General features: G+C 42.8%; 1 protein-coding gene across 1 annotated transcript in view; it reads right to left on the bottom strand.

Moving 5' to 3' along the window:
* The window catches only part of SMOC2 (SPARC related modular calcium binding 2), a 640,791-nt gene that overhangs the window by 192,697 nt on the left and 420,955 nt on the right, over positions 1 to 27,139 (bottom strand). The window contains exon 9 of the mRNA XM_077283220.1: positions 16,435 to 16,517. Within this exon, the coding sequence (XP_077139335.1) occupies positions 16,435 to 16,517 (83 nt within the window). The remainder of the gene's footprint in view (positions 1 to 16,434; positions 16,518 to 27,139) is intronic.

The following is a 27,139-nucleotide window of genomic DNA, read 5'->3' as shown; positions in this document are numbered from 1 at the left end:
GACAGGAGACAGCATTTGTCCAGTATGGTTACAAACTACTTTTCCTCCCTTATCGATGTTCTCCCTCACAGGTCATTCCCCTTTGATTACTGGGCATCTAAACTAGACACCTGGCCTGAATTGGCAGAATATGCATTACAGGAGCTCGCTTGCCCTGCTGCCAGTGTGCTATCAGAAAGAGTCTTCAGTGCTGCTGGTTCAATACTGACCGAAAAAAGGACACGTCTGGCAACCCAAAATGTTGATGATCTAACCTTCATTAAAATGAACCAATCATGGATTTCACATTCTTTTGCCCCACCTTCCCCTGCTGACAAGTAGTTTTCCTTTAAAAAGGTCTTGCCTTTGGACTCCTCTTACTGACTGCTCCAATTCCTCCATTTGCTGCTGCTGAATGTCCACCATAGGCCATTTTCAACACCTCCCTAAATGTGCTGACTCCCCCCACGGGCCCGTGGTCACCACTTGGCGCAAGCACCCGTGCGAGTGCCGTTTGCCTGGACAGGTGGGTGTGCCCACTTTTGGCCGACGGCACTGGCACAGGGTCCCTCATCGTACAATTAAGTGTCTCTGGCGGTGGGGGTGCACATCCAACGTCAGACACACTGTCGTAATATGAGGGGCCCTTGGCCAGTACCTCCGCCCACGAGAGAGTGTTCCCCCCCCCCACCTCAAACAGTGCTCCACCGCTGTTTAGTCGGTGCTGTTAAATCCTTCAATGGCACTGCCAATACAAATTGAGAGATGATAGTAAATATATACAGGGACCATGCCCTCCATTTTGACCTGTGAATACTGTGCGCGAACTACCACTATCTGGTACTCAGCAGAGGAACCCACCCCTGTACGTTGCTTTGCCACCTGATTATTCACGAACTTTTTTTTTGCATATATTTAGCCCGCTTTACTATTTAGGCCAACGTACTGTGTCAGCTACTTATTCCAGTTGTCCTCCACCGAACAAAGCAGTGCCACCAGTTTACTCCTGTTACCAGTTTAGAACTGCATTGAGCCAACTTTTTTATTTTAGGCCTAGTAAGTCTGTCTGCGCCACTCCTACTAATCGTCCTCCACTGACCAAACCAGTGCTGCCTGTGTACCCCTGTTACCCATTTTAAACTGCATTGAGCCAACTTTTTTATTTTAGGTCTAGTAAGTCTGTCTGCGCCACTCCTACTAATCGTCCTCCGCTGACCAAAACAATGCTGCCTGTGTACCTGTTACCCATTTTAAACTGCATTGAGCCAACTTTTTTATTTTAGGCCTAGTAAGTCTGTCTGCGCCACTCCTACTAATCGTCCTCCGCTGACCAAAACAATGCTGCCTGTGTACCCGTTACCCATTTTGAACTGCATTGAGCCTACTTTTTTATTTTAGGCCTAGTAAGTCTGTCTGCGCCACTCCTAGCAATCATCCTCCGCTGACCAAACCAGTGCTGCCTGTGTACCCGTTACCCATTTTAAACTGCATTGAGCCAACTTTTTTATTTTAGGCCTAGTAAGTCTGTCTGTGCCACTCCTAATAATCGTCCTCCGCTGACCAAAACAATGCTGCCTGTGTACCCCTGTTACTAGGCCTACTTTTTTTTTAGGCCTAGTAAGTCTGTCTGGGCCACTCCAGTCCTGACAATCGTCCTCCGCTTAACAACACTCTGCCGCCTGTGTACCCCTGTAACCAATTTTAAACTGCATTGAGCCAACTTTTTTAATTTAGGCCTACTACCTGTGTCTGTCTGCGCGACTCAATACAGCTGTCCTTCACTGCACAAAGCAGAGCCTCAATTTGCAGCCGATATCACATATTAAAGTGCATTTGGCCTACTAGTTTGGTTGGGCCTACTAACAGTGTCTGCCGCTCCTTGGTATTCTCCTGTGTTTTTCTTCTGAGCTTCAATCTTCAGGCTTTCGGCCTATAGGAATTTTAAAACTGCATTTGGCCTACTGGTTTGGTTGGGCCTACTAACGGTGTCTGCCGCTCCTTGCTGTTCTCCTCCACTGAACAAAGCAGTGCTGCCTGTTTACTCCTGTTACCAATTTTGAACTGCATTTAGCCTACTTTATTCTTTGGGCCTATATCTGTGTTTCCTCCTCATCCTGCCCATTGCCCAGCCACTGCTAGATGAGTCTGCCGGTACATTGACCCAGACCACTACATTCCCCTTGCACTCTACATAGCCAGTATCTGACCCTGCAGAAAGTCTGGTTCCCCTTCCCGCATACTATACCACCTTACACGGGGACAAAGAGGAAGGTGCAGATGAAAGTGCAGGTTCCTTCAACAGGTGGGGGGGCATACTCGTTGGCGACGTCACTGGCACAGGGCCCCTCATAGTACGCAAAAGTGTCTCTGCCGGTGGGAGGCGCCCCCGCTGTCAATCACAACGCCGTTCGTTGAGGGGCCCTGTGCCAGTGGCAATGCGAACGAGTGTGCCCCCCCTGCTTGCTCAGGATCACAGCACTTGCAAAGTTGAAATACTTACCTCTTCCTGCTCCACCGCCGTGACGTAGTCCGCGTTTCCTGGGCCCACGAAAAACTTGAGCCAGCCCTACTCCCCCCACAACTGTTGCCAAATGACCCCCAAATTTTCAATGGCTAACTATTATTATAAGGTAAATTAAGATTGACAAGCTTAAGTAACAAGAATTGATGTTTTTGGCATTAAAATGGGCTCTGTTGGTGTTTTCCTATCCTCCACTCACTGCCGACTTTGATTCTCCATTGACTTGCATTGGGTTTCGTGTTTCGGTTGGATCCCCGACTTTTCGCAATAATCGGCCGATTTCACCCGACCCGACTTTTGACAAAGTCGGGTTTCGTGAAACCCGACTCGATCCTGAAAAAGTAAAAGTCGCTCAACCCTAATAGTAAGTACCAGCTCAGCTAACCACCAAGGGGTACAGGGAAATAGCAAGTGTGCAATACCCAGTTTAAACCACTGAAAGAACACGTGGGTTGAACTTGCTCTGTGGTGCAATACCCTCTTAACCCCACAGAGAAGTGTAGCATACATATAGGATGGAACAGACAGCAAAAACTCACAGTCAGCAAGAACACGCAGCAAACTTCCTCTCTGGAAAATCCAGAATTCCAATGGCTTGATGCCAGCCCTGAATTCACACAGCCAGTCTCCTCTCCAGAGGTGCTGGAATTCTAAGGGCAAAAGGCCAGCCCTGAACACATACTGACATAGATCACTGATGTCCCACTGATAGCAGATACAGTGCTAACCACACTAAACACACAGAGCGGTAGCGTATCCACCCACACATTGTTAGGTGTCAAGTTCCCACCGCTGCACAAGGGGAATCTCGAACCAGGTCTGCTGCGGTCTCCCATTCTCCTCCAGCCACAGTGGAGACATCAATCCCAGCGTCTGGCTCAAGGTGATACTGTGCACTTGGTTATTGCTGCCTTTCCAGGCTCTGCCTTTGTAGCCAGCACTGATCAGCAGCGAGCAGGCATTTCAGGGACTATGTCCTGCTTTTCCCATACTGAGCATGCCCACAGGACGACCTCCCATTGGAGGTTGGGGGTCACATGCTCAAGTCCTGTTGCAACTTCTATTGGACCATCAGGAAAGTCCCGGAGCACTACTAAACCTGTTAACATGTGTGTGTGGATGTATGCCTGTCAATGTATGAAAGCTCTGAATCATTCTCCTTCCTAGAGTTGTTGACTGCTAGCGAATGGTGGAGCTACCTAGCGTCTGAGAGTGTGATCCCGCACATTTAACACAAGAGACAGTGTCTATTAGCAGCGACTTACAGTGCGGCGCCCTGCGCAAATAGTGCGCTTTCCTAGCCCAAGTTAGGGTGGTTAGTGGCATGCGCCAGAGCGGCGCTGCACACACTCTTGTGCGGTAAATCTTTAGTTTAGTTTATTCCCTGACACCACTGTTGCAGTGTCAAGCGCAAGAGGCCTAGAGGGACTCTTACACTGAGTCTTGGGGCAGAGTTCTGTGACTCCATGCTTGCGCTCTCTGTGCGGTATCGTGGCCTTGTAACACAACAGGGTTCGCTTCCTTCATACAGGGTGAAGCTAACCCGTGTGTGTCTTCTCTTAATACCGCCATATAGTCCGTCATTACCGAGCAGCAGGTGTCTTTTCTGCACAGTGGACCCCGGACTGCGAACGCATCTTATATTGCCTCTAATTAATATTTGATGCGTTCCGCCAGTCCTAACACACATAAACCAAACACCAGAGACACTACCACCCCCGCATGCTTTGCTGAAAGCCATTTATGCGCCAGGCTCCACCCAAAACACTCATGCTCAGTCGGACAGGGCATCGCCCATGGGCCAATCCGGAGCTGTCACATCACCTGAGCAGAAAGCATCCGAGCACCAATGACAAGGCGCCACATCATGGACATGCTCAATAAGGTGATTTCTGGACTTAAACTCCAGGATTGCGGCTGTCTCTGAATACCACTGGTTACCATAGACTTTAGCTGGAGAGCCAGCAGTAACAACATGTATAACAGGAGCCTGAGCAAGATGCTGGGACCATTGTCTACACTAAGCAGCAGACCCCGCGGCTGGACCTTGAGTGGGAGACCAGAGCAACAAACAGTGCATGCGGTATATCCCACCCAGCAGGGAAGTCCCGGCTTCTAACAGCTACAGTGTTTGTGGCATATATTAATAACACAGTGTATACCCAGGTGATCCTGTATCCCCTATTCTCATATATTGATGTATAGAGGAAAAAAGACCTTTTATATATATACCTTAAAATAATAGAGAGTGACCACCGGGTGCGCTGTGCAAACCTATAGTGAGAACCACTATATACGCTAGATTAAGGACAATGCAATACAGTATGGATCAAAGATAGAAGAAACTATACACCCATGGGAATAGTGAAATATAGCCTTTATTAATGGAATTAATGGTGATAACAAAAAAAAAATTTAATTTTTTAAAAAAAAACATACATAAATGATAAAACAGCAGGATAAAAATACAGCTCAGTCCCCGTTAGAACATCAGGATTTTGCAAGTTTTTGCTGCAAACTAATACCACACGTGGAGAGTATATACCATGTAAAAAAAGAAAGAAAGAAAATAAAAAAATTTAAATTTTTTTTTCAAAATACGTGTGAGAAAGGTCACTTAATATATATATTATAATAAAGTGACCATGTGCACTAAAAAAATATATAAAATGATATATTTCTTTACTAAATATCAAGATATAAAAGACCACATAAAAAGTCATATAAGGTGCAAAACCAAAGTGCAAAGAAGGTGCAGTGCCTCACAAAGGGGTGTTGTCTACTATGTCAGCATCTGCTGACCGTAGACACCATACCTCAATTAATGCAACAGTGTGCCAAAGAAAATACGTAATATAAAGTGCAGCAAGATCCTGTGCGTATAGTACTTTCTCCTATGTCAGCATCTGCTGACCGTAGATGCCATACCTAAATTAGTGCAACAATGTGCCAAAAATACGTAGTATAAAGTGCAGAAAAATACAGTGCGTATATACCTGGGGGGACCAATAGCTATTCCTGCACACCCGACACGCGTTTTGGAAATTTCTCTCCTTCGTCAGAGGTCACAGTGTTTGTGGCATAAGCAATTTCTGTAAGTTATTTAACACATTTTTTTAGACAAGCCTGTGTACCAGAAGAATATAGTTCACGTCTGACACGTTGTAAATAACTTGAGAGGATAAAGAAAGAGTATCTAGAGCTCAATATCAATGCCATCAGGAGGAATTTGGACCCTTTTGCATTTTGTTCTTCAAAAATTGAAGCGTGGCATGAGCTTGCCTTGAAAGTTTTGTCTTGCCTAGCAGTTAACGTTCTCTCAGAATGTGTCTTTAGCGCTACTGGTGGTGTCCTGAAGGAGCAGCACATTCTGCTATCCCCTGAAAGTGTAGACCACCTAACTTTCATCAAAATGAACAAAGTCATGGATCGCTAATGACTTGCAGCCCAGTTACAGACAGGGTAGACTAGGCGATGGTGTCCATTTTAGTGTCATTCACTGATCTCGAATTATTGCAGTCTTTGACACCTATGTCCCGGCTTCTGTGCCTTCTGTTGCTGCTACTGCTGATATTACAAACAATTTTTTGAAATGTGCAAAATACAAGTTTGGTCTCCATCTGGTCGGTTGCCTGTAGTGGAAGGTGTGTCAAAGGCCCATTATACTGTTTCTACTCTTCGAAAATTGATGCCACTTTACCGGTGTGTAACAGTAATTTTTTGAAATGTGGAGAATTCAAGTTGGATTTCATTCCTGTTTGTTGTCTGTAGAAGTAGGGCTCCCAGAGAGGCAGGCCTGCACTTACTTTCACTCAACTACCTGTGGTTCTATTCTTACATTTTTCTACCAATAGTACTGTATGAAACTGATGTTTGTAATATCTGAGTGTGGCTGGGAAAAAAAATAGCTGTTGCATGAGGTATCAGGTCTCCCAGCAAAGAAGGCTTACACCACTTCCTTAACCAACAGATCTTAATTCAAGATTCAATTCAAAGCTCTAAATGCTGGCCCAGGCCCTGATACCTCATACACGGCCCATTGCTGACTTCTTCTGCTCCATTATAAAATGTTCTACTGCGGGTCAATGATCAGTCAACTACTTGTGTTACTTTCCTTATATTTTTCTACCAATAGTGCTCTATATAACTGATGTTTGTGCCATCTGAGTGTGGCTGGGGAAAAATTACATGTTGCATGAGATATCGGGGCTCCCAGCAAGAAGGCTAAGGCTAAGTGCACACATCGCAGAATTGCCGTGGAAATTTCCGCGGCAATTCTGCAATTCCTGCCGCGGGTATATCGCATGCGGAATTGGCATGCATTTTACTGCTAAAAACTAGTGTTTTGCAAGCATAATTAGCTTGCAGAATGCTAGTGTTTTCCAAGCGATCTGTAGCATCGCTTGGAAAACTGATTGACAGGTTGGTCACACTTGTCAAACATAGTGTTTGACAAGTGTGACCAACTTTTTACTATTGATGCTGCCTATGCAGCATCAATAGTAAAAGATAGAATGTTAAAAATAATTTTAAAAAATGGTTATTCTCACCTTCCGAAGGCAGCCGATCTCCTCAGCGGCTTCCGTTCTTATAGATGCATTGTGTGCAGGACCTGCGATGATGTCACGGTCACGTGACCGGGACGTCATCGCGGTCACGTGACCGCGACGTCATCCCAGGTCCTTCACACAAAGCATCCATGGGAATGGAAGCGGCCGCGTGCACCGCTGAGAGGCGGGAAGACTCCGGGGGCCATCAGAAGGTGAGTATATCACTATTTTTTATTTTAATTCTTTTTTTTAACAATTATATGGTGCCCAGTCCATGGAGGAGAGTCTCCTCTCCTCCACCCTGGGTACCAACAGCACATGATCTGCTTTCTTCCCGCATGGTGGGCATAGCCCCATGCGGGAAGTAAGCGGATCAATGCATTCCTAGGTGTGCGGAATCCCCGCGATTCCGCAAATTTAATGAACATGCTGCATTTTTTTCTGGAATGCGATTCTGCTCAGGAAAACAACGCAGCATGTGCACAAAAAATGAGGACTGCATTCTATTAAATAGGATGCTTAATGTGAGCATTTTTTCGCATTTTTATAGTGAAAAAAACACGAAAAATCTGCTACGTGTGCACACAACCTTATACTGCTCCCTTAACCACCATTTCCTCATTGAAACTTCAATTCAAAGCTCTAAATGCTGGCCCAGACCCCGATACCTCATTCATGGTCCATGGCTGACTGTTGCTGTGCCATTAGCTAATTTCTACTGTGAGTCAATTGATGCCACTTTTCATGGTGCATGCCCCTAATTTTAGCAGTTTGGGAAGCTTTTTGTCACCCCTTAAGGTGTTGTGTAGACATTTCGTTTGGCCTCCCACTGATTTTAATGGGATTCAGGTACATGCATCAAACTGTTCGGCAAACTTGTTTGGCAAACATCGGGACGTACGAGAACTGAATGGAACTGAACCTTGGAAGGATCACTCATCTCCATTCAGCATCTCACAAGTTAACATAACTTAAATATCACACACAGGCTATATATTGCACGCAGTTTTCTGAAAAACGATAGGCGCACAAGGAAATTGTAAGAGATGTGCTATAGATAATGTGGATCTAGACCATGTCTGCTGGTGCTGTGGATACAGAAATTCTGGATTCAAGGGTTTAAAAAAAGATATATGATAGTATTTCTCTAATGAAATTACATGTCAACTATTATGAGATCTAAGAAGTATTTGTGTAGCGGTAGAGGAAAAGGATGTAATATATAAGAAGGCTATTGAAAAAGAGGGTCTGAATATGCCCAGTAAAATTATTGCAGTAAACAGGACTTAAAGTATAGAATATATTATTTAAGGGGTTTTTCAATTACTTATTTTTTTACTATGGGCTTAAATCCTAACAGACAGGTAGTTGCTAACTACCTGCCTGTTCTACCCATTCATGCAGCAGGGAGTCAGCTGTCAATCAGAATGATGTTGGTAGTGACGCCCCAACAACAGAGCAGAGAGGAAAAGAAACCACTGCCCTGTCGATGTGACATCAGCGGAAGCCTCCAAATCACTAGCAGGAGTGGTCTGTGACAGCTCTGTGCCAGCAGAGATCGCTGCCTGCCTGTTAGTTTTTAGGCCTATAGTAAAAAAAATGTCTGAGGCAAACCCTTTAACCTCTTCATGACCAGAGGTATTTTTGTTTTTGCTTTTTTATTTTTTGCTCTCCTTCTTAACAGTGCAATAACTTTTTTATTTTGTGGTCAAAATGGCAATGTGAGAGCTTGTTTTTTTGGGGGACAAGTTGTACTTTTGAACAGCACGAGTGACATCACTGCGACGCTGCTGTGGACCGCATCGCTGCTGTGGACCGCATCGCCGCTGTGGGCACCAGCAGTGATGCAGTTCCTGGTGCGACCGACGGCACACATGCGCCGCAGTTAGTGGTTCATTAGGGCTATGTGGGGTTCTATATAAAAACCGGCCATACACACATTGCAGCACCGCCCCCTGACGAAGCCGACGCGAAACACACGTTGGGGCATCACGGTGTGGACTTCATATACACTGCAACATGGGTAAGGAATGCTGAATTAGGGAAATAGTTATGAAAATGGTTCCTCTGTGATTGTGGCTCCTATAGATACTTTAATAATGATATTACTGATCACCTGGTCTGCTTCCTTTTCCCCATTTACCTCTTAGCACTAAGCACTTTATTTATGTAATATACTTGCAGTAGTATTAGGAGGGTGCACCGCTCTTTGGTTCCATCTTGCAATCCCTGCTGAACATGTATTATTGTTTTTTGCAATACTATTTAAAAAACGAGTATGTTTTTGTCTATGATGTAGTGTATAATAAACTTGTACTTTTTTATACTATTTTGGACTTGTACTCCAATATTTTTTTCAGTTATGATGATACTTTTTAGGCCTATAGTAAAAAAAAAATGTCTGAGGCAAACCCTTTAACCTCTTAACGACCAGAAGTATTTTTGTTTTTGCTTTTTTATTTTTTGCTCCCCTTCTTAACAGTGCCATAACTTTTTTATTTTGTGGTCAAAATGGCAATGTGAGGGCTTGTTTTTTTTGAGGGACGAGTTGTACTTTTGAACAACACCATTGGTTTTAACATATCGTGTACTGGAAAACAAGAAAAGAATTCCAAGTGGGGTGAAATTGCAAAAAAAAGTGCAATCCCACAGTTGTTTATTTTTTTACCATGTTCACTAAATGCTAAAACTGACCTGCCATTATGATTCTCGAGGTCATTATGAGTTCATAGACACCAAACATGTATAGGTTCTTTTTTATTTAAGTGGTGAAAAAAAATTCCAAAGTTGGCTAAAAAAAAAAGTGTGCCATTTTCCGATATCCGTAGTGTCACCATTTTTCGTGATCTCAGGTTGGATGAGGACTTATTTCTTGTGTGCCGATCTGGCGTTTTCAATGATACCATTTTGGTACAGATACATTTTTTGATCGCCCATTATTCCATTTTAATGCAATGTTGCAGAAACAAAGAAAACATAATTCTGGCAATTTGACTTTTTTTCTCATTACGCCGTTTAAAGATCGGAATAATTCTTTTTTTATATTGATAGATGGGGCAATTCTGAATGTGGTGTTACCAAATATGTGTATTTTTTTATTGTTTTATTTTGAATGGGGCGATTTGAACATTTATATTTTTTTTATTTTTGTAATATTTTGAAAAACTTTTTGATTTTACTTTTTGCATGCTTCAATCGTCTCCATGGGAGACTGGAAGCTGCAGTTGTCTGATCAGCTCTGCTACAGATCACCTGTATGTAGCAGAAATGTAGCAATCTGGCTATGACAACCCATCGGTGACCTGTGATCATGTGATGGGGTCACCGATGGGCGGGTTTAGTGACGCGTTTCCGGTAAGCGTGAGATAAATGCAGCTGTCAGAGATTGACAGCAGCATTTAACTAGTGAACAGCTTCAGGTGGATCACTAATCCACCAGCGGCTGTTACAGGCACATGTGAGCTTTATTATATCAGCTGTCATTTGCACGGAAAGGTGCGGGCTCTGCGCCGGAGCCCACACCAAACTGGGGGAGTCTGACATTGGCGTACTATTACTTCCCATATCAGAAAGGGGTTAAGGGATTGAGTAAAGTAATGAAGTGGAAAAATGTTGAGAGAACAGATTAAGTGAATAGAAGTGATAAAGAGGTTCTGTTTTTAAAACGTTGGTTGGGGGTTATATAGAGGAACAATAGGGACACTATAAAGCATAAAGTAATGTCTTTTAGTAAAGTCAGTGCCAATCCAACCTGTGACGCATATGCCGTGTCACAGAATTATAGCGTTCCTGCAGGCCGGGTGAAAGGGTCAGCCCTCCTCTCCCCTCCGTCCTGTCCTCCGCCCCCCGTCCTGTCCTCGTTCCCCCAGTCCTGTCCTCTGTCTCCCCCGCTGTCCGATCTCACCCCCTCTGTGCCTCCTGAGTCCTGGCATCCCTCCCGGTGCCGGCGGTCTTCAGCGATGGGCGCCGCCATCTTCCAAAATGGCGGGCGCACGTGCAGTGCACCTGCCGAATCTGCCGGCCGGCAGATTCATTCATTCCCAAGGTACATTTTGATCACTGTGATACAACCTATCACAGTGATCAAAATCAAAAAAATTGTAAATAACCCCACCCCCTTTATCACCCCCACAGGTAGGGAAAATAATAAAATAAAGAAAATATATTTATTTTTACTTTTCCACTAGGGTTAGGGCTAGGGTTAGGGTTAGGGCTAGGGTTAGGGTTAGAACTAGGGTTAGGGTTAGAACTAGGGTTAGGGTTAGAATTAGGGTTAGGGTTGGAATTAGGATATGTGCACACGGTGCCGATTTGGCTGCGGATCCACAGCAGATTGTCGCTGCGGATTCACAGCAGTTTTCCATGCATTGTACAGTACCATGTAAACCTATGGAAAATTAAATCCGCTGTGCCCATGGTGCAGAAAATACCGCACGGAAACGCTGAGTTGTATTTTCCGCAGCATGTCAATTTATTTGGCGGATTCCGAAGCATTTTACACCTACTCCTCAATAGGAATCCACAGGTGTAAAACCGCAGGAAATCCGCAGGTAAAATGCAGTGCATTTTACCTGAGGATTTTTAAAAAACGGTGCGGAAAAATCCACACACAAATCTGCAACGTGGGCACATAGCCTTAGTGTTAGGGTTGGAATTAGAGTTAGGGTTCGGATTAGAGTTGGGGCTGGAATTAGGGTTAAGATTAGGGTTAGGGGTGTGTTGGGGTTAGGGTTAGGCTTGTGGTTAGGGTTAGGGTTGGGATTAGGGTTAGGGGTGTGTTGGGGTTAGGGTTGTGGTTAAGGTTATGTTTAGGTTTGGGATTAGGGTTAGGGGTGTGTTGGGGTTAGTGTTGGAATTAAAATTGAGGGGTTTCCACTGTTTAGGCACATCAGGGGGTCCCAAACACGACATGGTGCCACCATTGATTCCAGCCAATCTTGCGTTCAAAAAGTCAAATGGTGCTCCCTCCCCTCCTAGCCCCGACGTGTGCCCAAACAGTGGTTTACCCAAACATGTGGGGCATAAACATACTCAGGAAAAATTGCAGAAAACTTTGGGGGTCTAATTTCTTCTGTTACCATTGGGAAAATAAAAAATTGGGGGCTTAAAATTTATTTTTGTGGGGAAAAAAATGATTTTTTATTTTCACGGCTCTACGTTATAAAATTCTATGAAGCATTTGGGAGTTCAAAGTGCTCACCGTACATCTAGATAAGTTCCTTGGGGGGTCTATTTTCCAAAATTGGGTCACTTGTGGGGGGTTTCCACTGTTTAGGCACATCAGGGGCTCTGCAAACGCAACGTGACACCCGCAGACCATTCCATCAAAGTCTGCATTTCAAAACGTCACTACTTCCCTTCCGAGCCCCGACGTGTGCCCAAATAGTGGTTTACCAGCACATATGGGGTACCAACGTACTCAAGACAAACTGGACAACAACTTTTGGGGTCCAATTTTTCCTGTTACCCTTGTGATAATAAACAATTGCGGACTAAAAAATCAATTTTGAGGAAAAGAAAAAGATTTTTTATTTTCACTGCTCTGCATTTTAAACTTCTGTGAAGCACTTGGGGGTAAAAAGTGCTCACTACACATCAATATAGGTTCCTTGGGGGATCTAGTTTCCAAAATGGGGTCACTTGTGGGGGAGATCCAATGTTTAGGCACACAGGGGCTCTCCAAACGCGACATGGTGTCCGCTAACGATTGGAGATAATTTTTCATTCAAAAGTCAAATGGTGCTTCTTCCCTTCTGAGCCTTGCCGTGTGCACAAACAGTGGTTTACCCCCACATGTGTGGTACCTGTGTACTCAGGAGCAATTGCCCAACACATTTTAGGATCCATTTTATTCTGTTGCACATGTTAAAATGAAAAAATTGAGGCTAAAAGAAATTTTTTGGGAAAAAAAAAGTAGTTTTTCATTTTTACGGATCAATTTGTCAAGCACCTGGGGTTCAAAGTGCTCACTATACATCTAGATAACCTCCTTGGGGGGTCTAGTTTCCAAAATGGGGTCACTTGTGGGGAACTCCAATCTTTAGGTACACAGGGGCTCTCCAAATGCGACATGGTGTCCGCTAAAGATTGGAGCCAATTTTTCATTACACCTCCATCTCCATGCTTCATGGTGGGAACCAGGCATGTAGAGTCCATCCGTTCACCTTTGCTGCATACAGAAACACAGGGGCTCTCCAAACGTGACATGGTGTCCCCTAAAGATTGGAGCCAATTTTTCATTGAAAAAGTCAAATGACTCTCCTTCCCTTCCGAGCCCTGTCGTGCGCCCAAACAGTGGTTCCCCCCCACATATGGGGTATCGGTGTACTCAACTTGTACAATAACTTTTGAGGTCCAGTTTCTCCTTTTACCCTTGGGAAAATAAAAAAATTGTTGCTAAAATATCATTTTTGTGACTATAAAGTTAAATGTTCATTTTTTCCTTCCATGTTGCTTCTGCTGCTGTGAAGCACCTGAAGGGTTAATAAACTTCTTGAATGTGGTTTTGAGCACCTTGAGGGGGTGCAGTTTTTTTAATGGTGTCACTTTTTGGTATTTTCAGCCATATAGACCCCTCAAACTGACTTCAAATGTGAGGTGGTCCCTAAAAAAAATGGTTTTGAAAATTTTCTTGTAAAAATGAGAAATCGCTGGTCAAATTTTAAGCCTTATAACTTCCTAGCAAAAAAAAAAATGTGTTTCCAAAATGGTGCTGATGTAAAGTAGACATGTGGGTAATGTTATTTATTAACTATTTTGTGTCACATAACTCTATGGTTCAACAGAATAAAAATTCAAAATTTGAAAATTGCAAAATATTCCAAATTTTAGTCAAATTTCCATTTTTTTCACAAATAAACACAAAAATTATTGACCTAAATTTACCACTAACATGAAGCCCAATATGTAATGAAAAAACAGTCTCATAACTGCTAGGATCCGTTGAAGCATTCCTGAGTTATTACCTCATAAATGGACACTGGTCAGAATTGCATAAAATGGCCAGGTCATTAAGGTCAAAATAGGCTGGGTCATGAAGGGGTTAAATCAGACCCATTTCCAAGGTTAGTACCGTATTTTCTGGTGTATAAGAGGACTGGGCGTATAAGACGACCCCCAACTTTTCCATATAAAATATGGAATTTGGGATATGCCCGCTGTATAAGACGGGGGTCATCTTATACGCCCAGTCATCTTATACGGCGTGTGGTTCCCAGGGTCTGAAGGAGAGGAGACTCTCCTTCAGGCCCTGGGATCCATATTCATGTTAAAAATAAAGAATAAAAATAAAAAATATGTATATACTCACCCCTCTGAGAAGCATGGCTGTCACTGCTGCAAGCGTCTGCCTCCGTTCCTAAGAATTGCAGAGCATGAAGGACCCTCGATGACGTCGCAGTCCTGTGATTGGTCCGTGACCACTCATGTGACCGGTCACCTGACCGTGACGTCATCGAAGGTCCTTCACGCTCTGCAATTCTTAGGAACGGAGGCAGACGCTTGCAGCGGTGACAGCCAGGCTTCTCGGAGGGTTGAGTATATACATATTTTTTATTTTTATTCTTTATTTTTAACATGAATATGGATCCCAGGCCCTGAAGGAGAGTTTCCTCTCCTTCAGACCCTGGGAACATCCAGGATCGCTCCCTGCACATGCCGTACCTGGCGTATAAGATGACCCCCGACTTTTGGGACAATTTTTAGGGGTTAAAAAGTCATCTTATACGCCGGAAAATACGGTACGTGTTTATTTATCAACTAGATTGTGGCCCGATTCTAACGCATCGGGTATTCTAGAATATGCATGTCCCCGTAGTATATGGACAATGATGATTCCAGAATTCGCGGCAGACTGTGCCCGTCGCTGATTGGTCGAGGCAACCTTTATGACATCATCGTCGCCATGGCAACCATTATGACATCTACGTCGATACTGTGCCCGTCGCTGATTGGTCGAGGCCACGGGATTTTCAGGACAGACAGACAGACAGAAAGACAGACAGAAAGACAGACAGACAGACAGACAGATGGAAAAACCCTTAGACAATTATATATATAGATAATGATCTTTAGGCTGAAATCATATTGCCAGTAGTGTTGAGCGATACCGTCCGATACTTGAAAGTATCGGTATCGGAAAGTATCGGCTGATACCGGCAAAGTATCGGATCTAATCCGATACCGATACCCGATACCAATACAAGTCAATGGGACTCAAGCATCGGACGGTATCCCTGATGGTTCCCAGGGTCTGAAGGAGAGGAAACTCTCCTTCAGGCCCTGGGATCCATATTAATGTGTAAAATAAAGAATTAAAATAAAAAATATTGCTATACTCACCTCTCCGACGCAGCCTGGACCTTACCGAGGGAACCGGCAGTGTTCTTTGCTTAAAATGCGCGCGTTTACTTCCTTCCGTGATGTCATGGCTTGTGATTGGTCGCGTGCCGCCCATGTGGCCGCGACGCGACCAATCACAGCAAGCCGTGACGTAATTTTCAGGTCCTCAATGCCTAATTCTAGGCATTCAGGATTTTAAAATTACGTTCCGGCTTGTGATTGGTCGCGTCGCGGTCACATGGGCGACGCGACCAATCACAAGCCGTGACGTCACGGGAGGCAGGAAACGCGCGCATTTTAAAATTACGTCACGGCTTGTGATTGGTTGCGTGCCGCCCATGTGACCGTGACGCGACCAATCACAGCAAGCCGTGACGTAATTTCAGGTCCTGAATGCAGAATTAGGCATAGGCATGTGACCGCGACGCGACCAATCACAAGCCGGAACGCAATTTTAAAATCCTCAATGCCTAGAATTAGGCATTGAGGACCTGAAAATTACGTCACGGCTTGCTGTGATTGGTCGCGTCGCGGCCACATGGGCGGCACGCGACCAATCACAAGCCGTGACGTCACGGAAGGAAGAAAACGCGCGCATTTTAAGCAAAGAACGCTGCCGGTTCCCTCGGTGAGGTCCAGGCTGCGTCGGAGAGGTGAGTATAGCAATATTTTTTATTTTAATTCTTTATTTTACACATTAATGTTGTTTCGATACCGATACCCGATACCACAAAAGTATCGGATCTCGGTATCGGAATTCCGATACCCGCAAGTATCGGCCGATACCCGATACTTGCGGTATCGGAATGCTCAACACTAATTGCCAGCCATGTTTCAAACAAACAGCCCAATAATGCAACATGGATGGAATTTGACAGGCACAGAGGTGGCATTTTCAATAGTTCTAAGCTTGGATATGTGAAAGGCACAAAGACCTAATAGACGTAATCAACTCTGCAATATTAAAGTTAGATACATATATAACACCAAAGCCTAACTATGTTAATAGGATGTAGAACATAGATGCCTTTAACACATTGTTACCTTGAAGTTGTCTTCCTCTATACATATCTTTTGTTTTGCCTGGATGGGCTCTTGCTCCATTATCACACTTTGGTTGTTCATATCTAGATTAGCAAGAAAAATAATCTTCAGCTTTGCTACAAAAAAATCTCTTTCACTCTAATAAAGATATCATTTTTAAATTAATAGTACAATATAATTACTCTTGACTTCATATAAATAGAATTTTTGAATGATCTCTCGCACCCCAAGTAATTTAATTTTGTGAACAAAAGGGAGAAAATATTGGAGGCACACTAAAAAACATAATTCAAAAAGGCGCAATTTATTTAGAGACTACTGCTAAGATTCATTCTAATAATAACTATTAATTATTATTATTATTTTTAGCCACATATTGTATTTCTTAATGCATTAGCAAGTACGGTAGTCACAGCAAAGACCAATCTCTCAGGGCAAATCTTTGGCAACCATCATCTCACCTTTTCAGTGTCTCACAAAGACTTGGCAGTTGGTACTAAATATCTAAAATTTTGACCACGTACAGATTTCCACCAATCTAATGTTTAGTCCTTGTTCTGCTTGACCCAAACAAGTCTCTTACAGTCCTCAGTAATAACTTGTTTGCAGCAATTTGACCAGAAAGGCCTGTTTCTAGTAGTCTTCTGTGGACAGTGGATATTTTAGGTGTTTTTGCTATTTAATGTATGCCAAGCATTTGTTTTTTGAGGTGCTGTTATGTTGAGCTGGTAACTCTGATGACCTTATCCTCTACAGCAGAGTTAATTCTTTGTTTTCCCTATGCTGGGGCAGTCCTCAGAGTGCGATTCATCACAGTGATTGATGGTTTTCATGACTATATATGAGAATACCATTAAAAACCTAGAAATTTTCAGAATTAACAGAATTTAAAGTCTTAAAGTTATGGTGGGATTTCATTTCTGCATACCTAAATGAGTGTTTCTTATCATAATCTGGGTTAGAGCAATTACAGCATAGGGTTCAACACTATGAGAAACTGTGCAACTATCACATGTGATTATTCAGAGGCAGTGTTGGTACAAACACTTTCTGAAGGCACATGATTCCACAAATAAACTCTTAATCAGGAACAACTGTTAATTAAAAACCATTCGAGGTGACTACCTGGTGAAGCCATTAAAAGATGCCAAGGGAGTATAAAGTTCTCTTCAGAGTAAAATGGGGATAATTTTAAGCTTTACACATATTCTGGCTTGTTTCAAATGCGTTTCTTTACTCCTTTTTTCATATTTGTTCCTTTCATGGTTTTGCCGTCTTGAGGTTCCTCAAGAAATTGAGATGAGAAATTGAGCAGAAAATGTACCTCTCTGCACTGTCAGACTCTAAGGCAAGGAAGGCCAGTGCCTCCCCTGTGCTGAACATCTGTATATGATATTTGTTTTATTCAAATTTACTTTAAGCATTAATGCTCCAACCTATCAATAATTACGGTATATTCTGGGTCTTTCTGAAAATGGTATCACTGGTAACAATAAAGAGTATCAGAAGCTGAGCTGGTATGACAGTCACTTTACAAAATTGGTGACAGCGATACATCAAATGTAAGAAGAAAGGTGTCACTGATGACAAAAATCATAGGAAAGATGGGTACAGAAGATAAAAGAATGGTGAGAAGCAGGCTGGCAATGGGTACTTGTAGGACTTGGATTCCTGCCACAAAATAAATCTAATACTCCATTTAACGGTCACAAATCAGCTATATAAAATGGCCAAAGAATAGTAGCAGTGAGGAATGAGGTTAAGATTAGGTACGTTGAGCCAGCTGTCAGTCACTGCCAGGCTGTGGTTACAGATTCTGCTCATTGTATACTGAGCGGTGACTGATGCCACACCAGCTGCGCCTCTATGACTGAAAACCCAAGGCTGTCGGGAGAAATAAAAATCAATTATTACAAATATCACAAATATTACCCCACATACCACCACTACAGGGCAAGTGGGAAGAGCCGGGCAAATCGCCAGAACTGGCGCATCTATTATACACGACTTTTCTGAAGGGCTGTGGGCTGCTATTTTTAGGCTTGAGGGGGCCAATATTGATAGCTGTTTACCAGCCTGAAAATACCAGCCCCCAGCTGTCTGCTTTAGCTTGGCTGGTTGAAAAAATAAGGGGACCTCACGCCATTTTTTACAATTATTTACTTAAATAATTAAAAAAATTGGAGTGGGGCCCCTTCTATTCTTGATAATCAGCCTTGCTAAAGCTGACTTCAGAGGGTTGCCTGGCTGGTTGTCAAAAATATGGGGGAACCCATGCCACTTTTTAAAATTATTTAGAGCACAGGCGCCGGCTGATGAATACTTTCATTGGCCGCCGCCTGCTCTCACTGTTATTTGTGCCAGCAGGCATAGGCTGATGGGAGCAGTAGTCCCATCAGCCTATGGGAGGTGTTCGGTATGAACGCCGAACTTTACTGTTCAGGTTCACCCATCTCTACTCTGCATGTCAGGTTGCCATGCTAAACTAGCACACTTCAGTTACATCATTCTATTGGGCCAAATTGCCTGGCTAAGTATTTAGGTAATTCGCATCAGGGCTGCTACTGTGGACAGCTTTTACACCTCCTGACATACCTAGCTCTGCTACACATGCTGTGTTGCACTTGTCGCAGGGGAAAGTTGTTTGATGAATCGGAGCTTATTGTTTTGCTGTGAATGTTATTGCTATGTTTGCTTTTTTCTTGTGTTTTTAAATTTAGAGTATCTCTGACTATCCATTTAGATTTCCAAAAATATACCAATTACTAAAAGTGCATGTAAAGCAAAAGTTTGATCTTCTCAAGAAAAAAACTTTTTTTGGTATAGGCAAGCAAAGCAAAGTAGTTAAAAAAAAATCACTATTTAGGATCATAGACCCTCTAACTAATAAACATTTAAATTAATTTACTGATAACATTTTTATCAAGTTCTTCATTTAAGTATACCGGTGGCAATTTGAACATTTAATAAGAGAGACCATCTACGGTCAATGTTTTTAATTTTAGTAAAACAAAAAAAAGGTGATTTGGTACTGTGTTAGCCAGTAGAAAAAAAGATATAGAGTGCTCTCAGTGGGAGAATCAAAATAAGAATCTTGTGGGTGTGATACCTTTTAATGGCTAACAAAATATAGTGAATGATGTTACAAAGCAAGCTTTCGAGACTGCTTACGCCCCTTCATCAGGCTGGTAAAACAAAATATTTGAAGAAACCCAATTATATACAGTGTAGAGCAGAGGTGTCAAACTGCATTCCTCGAGGGCCGCCAACAGGTCATGTTTTCAGGATTTCCTTAGCATTCCACAAGGTGCTGGAATCATTCTGTGCAGGTGATTAAATGATCACCTGTGCAATACAAGGAAATCCTGAAAACATGACCTGTTGGCGGCCCTCGAGGAATGCAGTTTGACACCTCTGGTATAGAGCATAGGCAAGGTGTGATACATGGGCATTTAAATAAACAAACACTGAGCTTAAAGAGAGAATCCTTAATTAGGTAAGATTAGATAAGTGGTGTGAAAGTTTTCCTCTTCCAATGTGGTGTATTTAATTCTATGCAATATATGTATATGTCCTGTGGGGGGCCTCTATGTTGGAGAAACAGGACAGAGACTGAAAGCAGGGATGAGGTCTCATCATCATACAATTACAGACAAAAAAAACCATTTACCTGTGGCCAAACATTTCTGTGGTCCAGGACACAACATAGACAATATGAAAGTTGTCAGTTTGAAAGGCAATTTCAAATCACGGAAACCTCGCAGGTTTTGGGAATACAAATTCATTAACATCTTTGATTCTGTTCACATAGGATTCAATTTGTCGGGAGGATTTATGGCCCACTACCAAATCTGCGCAATTTCCTCCAAAAACTGTAAGTTGCTTTTTTGTTATCCCTGTTTGTCTTACATGTTTATACACTAAAATGTCTGTCTCAGGCCTCCTGGTGGAGGCGGGGGGGGGGGACAGCATAGGGTACTACAGGAGAACAATAAGATTGGTGGCCCAAGCCTCCTCGCCTATAGAGATACCTTTGAGAGTAGGGATAGTTAGGGCTCAGTTCTAGGGATGGTGGAGGGCCCTGTTCCCTAATCACGTACAGTCACAGCATCATGTTCACGTGCCTACCGTGAATGGAAAGAAAAGGAGGTCACAAGGGAGAACTGGTGTAGTGTTGATCCAGCACAGAGGAAGAGATCAGGAGACATCAAGTGACAGAGTGGCCCAGTGCAGGTTCGAGCCCATCTGGCCAGTCCAGACACTGATCAGCAGTGTTACTGTAAGTGCCAACTGTTCAACGTATTAAATAAGAACACTTTTCCAGCTCACCTACCAAGAATGAAACATCCAAAACAGTTCATATGATGTGATGGTCTGATAGAAAGTGCACAGCAATGGATCCCAGCCAGCTAATGGATACCAGTATATAGTTATAAGGTCAGCCGAAAAGTACGTTCCAGCACTTGTCTGCAAAAGGTAAAAAATTTGAATCCCTTTTTTCTTTAAAGTGGTTGTCCAGTTTTGAGCTAAAAGTCTAGAGTTACTTGTGATTACATACTTGGGAATCCTCACAACATGTGCACTGCACACTATGGGAATTCTCCAGTGCAGGCGTCAAGAGCAGGCGGTCATCTGGACCACAAGTATTATATTTGCATACTTCCAGCCACATTCTGACTAGATTGTATCTGCCCTTGATCAACACACTTACATTGAGCAAGGCCACGGCACCCATATAATCGGCATGGAACTGCATCTATGCAAATTACATACTTACAGTCATGTTCCTGCCCTTGCCGGCAACAGAGAATCCTCACAGCACAAAATGTGTGCATTTACAAGTCTGCAGTCTCGTTGAGTGACTGCAGACTTGTAACTTAAAACCTGACAAGCTCTTTAAGATTAAAATCCAATATGATTTAAAAAACAAAATATTGAAGTGTAAAAGCATAGCCTCATGAGACCCAAATGTTTCAAACCTACATTGTTAAATGGTTCTTGGTCATTCACAAAGATATTTAAATATCTGTTCAAAGTGCACAGGCTCATAAGGCTAGTCTTTTCTACTTGGATAATTTTTTAAATATAATTCTTGCTAACTGTTCAAGAAGATGAATCTACATGTTTGTCCATAAAGTTTCGTTGGGCTCTTCCTTTCTTCTCTTGGCTGGGTTTAATTTTCCTACTTATCACAATAGTAGCAGTATTATATTAAATAGAGCAGTGTATGTAGTATTCCAGTATAAAAAAGTGAAAGCTAACAAAAAAAAGTTTTAAAAGTTTTAAAATAAATTACAAACATAAGTCTAAAAATCTTTATCAACCCGCTTTTTCCCAATTAATAAATAAAAAGTTAAAGTCCAATCTATCAAAATATACACTTATTTAAAGCGTACCTTAAATGCTGAAAAGGTAAGAAAAAAATCAAAACATCATAATTGCCAATTTTAGGTCTCCCCGAAAAAAATGTTTTACATGTACCCCAGAATGGTATAACTAAAAGCAACAGCATGGCATGGCATGCAAAATACAAATCTCAAAAAATGGCAACACAAACCAACATTTACTTTTTCAAAGTGCTGCTTTGGTACTGCTGTATTTGAACTGACCTAAAAAAACATTGCCACATCATTTTCAATATAGGAAAATCACCATAAAAAAACAAAGCCTAAAACCAATTTAGGAATTCTGCTAACCCCAATTGGACAATGGGTATTTTTTTCCCACTTTTTTAAGCAAATTACATGTGCTGTGAGTGCAGGGCCTGAACCACTGCACTTTCAGCTCATTAGCATATCATTTGAACTGTAGATTTTTCTAAAAAATCAACAGAAACATGGATTTCTATAAGAAAGGCAAGGATTTAATAAGCATTAAATCACCTTTACATTTATGCCAATAGTACGGATGGAGTATAAAATATTAATGAGAGGTTCACTATAAATTCTGCGTAATGGCAAAGTTACTGTGGCACACCTTATCATAAAGATTCAGTGCACCTGACATATGATATCTGACAAAAGACAGTTTTTGTGCAATAAAATACAGCACTTAAAACCCACTCATAACACAGTTGGTTCCAGAATAGAGATGAGTGAACCCGTGGAAGTTTGGGTTCCTGTAACCCACCCAAATTTTGGACTAAAGTTCAGTTCAGGTACCAGAACTGTACCTGTACATGAAGCTGAACTCGATTGACAGCAATGGGGACTCCAACTTTGGAGCAGTAAAATTCTCTCCCTCTTCTCCTGGAACGCCGAACATTAAAACAGACGTCCAGGATAAATCCATGTTTGGAGTTTTGCACCAGACACTAACTGTACAGTATGTTTAAGTTCGGGTTCGCTCATCCCTAGTCCAGAAGTATTTGAATAGTTAGAGAAGTTTTGGCATTTTAGCTGTTTACCAAAACAAATTCTAGATACACTCACATAATCAATATGGGCTTAAAGTGCAGGCTCTCAGCTTTAATTTGAGGGTATTCACATCCTAATTGGAGTAAAGGTTTAGAAATTACAGCTCTTTAATATGTAGCTGCCACTTTTTAAAGGGACCAAAATTATTTGGACAGATATCTCAAAAGCTCTTAACTGTGCTGCATGGGCTATCCCCTCGTTAATCCATCAATTAAGCAGGTAAAAGGTCTATGGCTAAATCCAGGTGTTGCATTCGCATTTGAAAGAGAAACAGACCATCATTATGCTGAAAAAAAAAAAGAAATCCAATCAAAAAGTAGATTTTTCAGTATCTAAGTCTAACATAAAGAGAAGATTTCATGAGAGCAGATACAGAGGGTTCACCACAAGGTGCAAACTATTTATCGACCTTAAAATTAGGCTATATTAGACATTGTAAATAAAAATCTAAAGAAGCCAGCCCAGTTCTTTAACCCCTTAACGACTGCCGATACACCTTTTAACGTCGGCAGTTAAGGGTACTTAAACCACAGCGCCGTTAACGGTGCTGAGGAATAAGGGTATAGCACCCCCCAGAGTTGGAATTTCTCCAGGGTCTTGGCTACTTGGGGTAGCTGAGACGCCAGAGAACATGATTCGGGTCAGTTTTTACTAACCCCGGTGTTGCGATCTCCATCATTAACAGTATAACGACGATGGCAAAAAAACCTCAGATTTTCCATCTAATTTCTCTCTCCTTTGATGTGATTGCACATCAGAGGAGAGAGAAATAGGGTCCTCCGATCATCCCCCGGTACCTCTGGTGTCCCTGCATGCCCCCGTGAAGTCCTCCAGGCCATCGGGGTTTTCTTCTGGGAGAAAATGGTGGGTGCATGCGCAGTGCACCCCCCGAGATCTGCCGGTCGGTACCCGGCAACAATAGACCCTATCACAGTGATAAAAAATTAGTAAATCAAATCTGTTGTGAATTGACTTTTTGGGCTCCCTCTTGTGGTCACTAGTGGTATGACTCTGGGATTGTCTTTCTTCTGTTTGGAATTCACCTGGGTCGTTAGTCCAGGGGTGTCACTATATTAACTTCCTGGATCCTTAGTCCAGTGCCTGGCATCGTTGTAATCAGATCCTTCTGTTGCTCCTGTCTGCTGGTCCTGGCTCTTGCAAAATTAAGCTAAGTCTTGCTTCTTTGTTTTTTTGAGTTACTTGCTTTGCTTCTATTTTTGTCCAGCTTGTACTAAATGTAATTTCTGACTTTGCTGGAAGCTCTAGGGGGCTGGTGTTCTCCCCCCGGCCGTTAGTCGGTTCGGGGGTTCTTGAATATCCAGCGTGGATATTTTAATAGGGTTTTTGCTGACCATATAAGTCATCTTGCTATATTCTGCTGTTAGTTAGTGGGCCTCTCTTTGCTAAATACCTAGCTCATGCTTATGTTTGTCTTTTCCTCTTACCTCACCGTTATTATTTGTTGGGGGCTTGTATCCAACTTTTGGGGTCTTTTCTCTGGAGGCAAGAAAGGTCTTTCTTTTCCCTTCTAGGGTTAGTTAGTTCTCCGGCTGGCGCGAGACGTCTAGAACCAACGTAGGCACGTTCCCCGGCTACTTCTATTTGTGGTGCTAGGATTAGATATATGGTCAGCCCAGTTACCACTGCCCTATGAGCTGGTTTTTTATGTTTGCAGACTTGGTATTTATTCCTGAGACCCTCTGCCATTGGGGTCATAACAGTATGCCAGGCCTACATTGAATGTTTAATGCATTGCAGAAGTGGGATAATAAGAAAGGAAATTCTGAGTTTTTTTTTTTTTCCTCTCTTCCTCCCCTTTACCTCTGAGTGGCTTGAGCTTGCTGCAGACATGAATATCCAGACCTTGATTACAAGTGTGGACCAGCTTGCTGCTCGTGTGCAAAGCATACAAGATTTTGTTACCAGTAGTCCTATGTCTGAACCTAAAATACCTATTCCTGAACTGTTTTCTGGAGACCGATTTAAGTTTAGGAATTTCAGGGATAATTGCAAATTGTTTCTATCTCTGAGACCCCGTTCATCTGGAGACTCAGCTCAGCAAGTTAAAATTGTTATCTCTTTTTTACGGGGCGACCCTCAGGATTGGGCCTTCTCGCTAGCGCCAGGAGATCCGGCATTGGCAAATATTGATGCGTTTTTTCTGGCGCTCGGATTGCTTTACGAGGAACCCAATCTTGAAATTCAGGCAGAAAAAGCCTTGCTGGCTATTTCTCAGGGTCAGGATGAAGCTGAAGTGTATTGCCAAAAATTTCGGAAATGGTCCATGCTTACTCAGTGGAATGAGTGTGCTCTGGCCGCAAATTTCAGAAATGGCCTTTCTGAAGCCATTAAGAATGTCATGGTGGGTTTCTCCATTCCTACAAGTCTGAATGATTCCATGGCGCTGGCTATTCAAATTGACCAGCGTTTGCGGGAGCGCAAAGCCGCGAATCCTCTGGTGGTGTTGTCTGAACAAACACCTGATTTAATGCAATGTGGTAGAATTCAGACTAGAAATGAACGGAAAAATCATAGACGACAGAATGGGTTGTGTTTTTACTGTGGTGATTCTACACATGTTATATCAGCATGCTCTAAACGCCTAACTAGGGTTGTTAGTCCTGTCGCCATTGGTAATTTGCAACCTAAATTTATTTTGTCTGTAACTTTAATTTGCTCATTGTCCTCCTACCCTGTTATGGCGTTTGTGGATTCAGGTGCTGCCCTGAGTCTTATGGATCTGTCGTTTGCCAAGCGCTGTGGTTTTGTTCTTGAGCCTTTGGTAAATCCTATCCCTCTTAGAGGTATTGATGCTACGCCATTGGCGGAAAATAAACCGCAGTTTTGGACACAGGTAACCATGTGCATGACTCCTGAACATCGGGAGGTGATTCGTTTTCTTGTTCTGCATAAAATGCATGATTTGGTCGTTTTGGGTTTGCCATGGTTGCAGACTCATAATCCAGTCTTGGATTGGAAGGCAATGTCTGTGTCAAGTTGGGGCTGTCAGGGTATTCATGGTGATTCCCCGCCGGTGTCTATTGCTTCCTCTACTCCTTCAGAAGTTCCTGAGTATTTGTCTGATTATCAGGATGTGTTCAGCGAGTCCAGGTCCAGTGTTCTGCCTCCTCATAGGGACTGTGACTGTGCCATAGATTTGATCCCAGGTAGCAAATTTCCTAAGGGAAGACTATTTAATCTGTCTGTACCGGAGCATACCGCAATGCGTTCGTATATCAAGGAATCTCTGGAGAAGGGGCATATCCGTCCTTCCTCTTCCCCTCTTGGTGCGGGATTCTTTTTTGTGGCCAAGAAGGACGGATCTTTGAGACCTTGTATTGACTATCGGCTTTTGAATAAGATCACTGTTAAATTTCAGTACCCTTTGCCTCTGTTGTCAGACTTGTTTGCCCGAGTTAAAGGTGCCAAGTGGTTCACCAAGATAGATCTTCGTGGTGCGTACAACCTTGTGCGCATTAAGCGAGGAGATGAATGGAAAACCGCGTTTAATACACCCGAAGGTCATTTTGAGTACTTGGTGATGCCTTTTGGGCTCTCTAATGCTCCTTCAGTGTTTCAGTCCTTTATGCATGATATTTTCCGGAAGTATCTGGATAAGTTTATGATCGTTTATCTGGATGATATTCTGTTTTTTTCTGATGATTGGGACTCGCATGTAGAGCAGGTCAGGATGGTGTTTCAGGTTTTGCGTGAGAATACTTTATTTGTTAAGGGCTCAAAGTGTCTCTTTGGAGTACAGAAGGTTCCCTTTTTGGGGTTTATTTTTTCCCCTTCTGCGGTGGAGATGGACCCAGTCAAGGTCCGTGCTATTCATGATTGGACTCAGCCCACGTCAGTTAAGAGTCTTCAGAAGTTCTTGGGTTTTGCTAACTTCTACCGTCGTTTTATTGCTAATTTTTCTAGTATTGCTAAACCTTTGACGGATATGACCAAGAAAGGTTCTGATGTTGCTAACTGGGCTCCTGCAGCCGTGGAGGCTTTCCAGGAGTTGAAGCGCTGGTTTACTTCGGCGCCTGTTTTGTGCCAGCCTGATGTCTCACTTCCCTTTCAGGTTGAAGTGGATGCTTCTGAGATTGGGGCAGGGGCCGTTTTGTCACAGAGAGGCCCTGGTTGCTCTGTGATGAGACCTTGTGCCTTTTTCTCGAGGAAGTTTTCGCCTGCTGAGCGGAATTATGATGTTGGCAATCGGGAGTTGTTGGCCATGAAGTGGGCATTTGAGGAGTGGCGTCATTGGCTCGAGGGTGCTAAGCATCGTGTGGTGGTCTTGA

Source organism: Ranitomeya variabilis, chromosome 2 (assembly GCF_051348905.1).
Source record: "Ranitomeya variabilis isolate aRanVar5 chromosome 2, aRanVar5.hap1, whole genome shotgun sequence".
NCBI classification, from domain to species: Eukaryota; Metazoa; Chordata; class Amphibia; order Anura; family Dendrobatidae; genus Ranitomeya; species Ranitomeya variabilis.
This window is presented reverse-complemented; position numbering and strand designations above follow the sequence as displayed.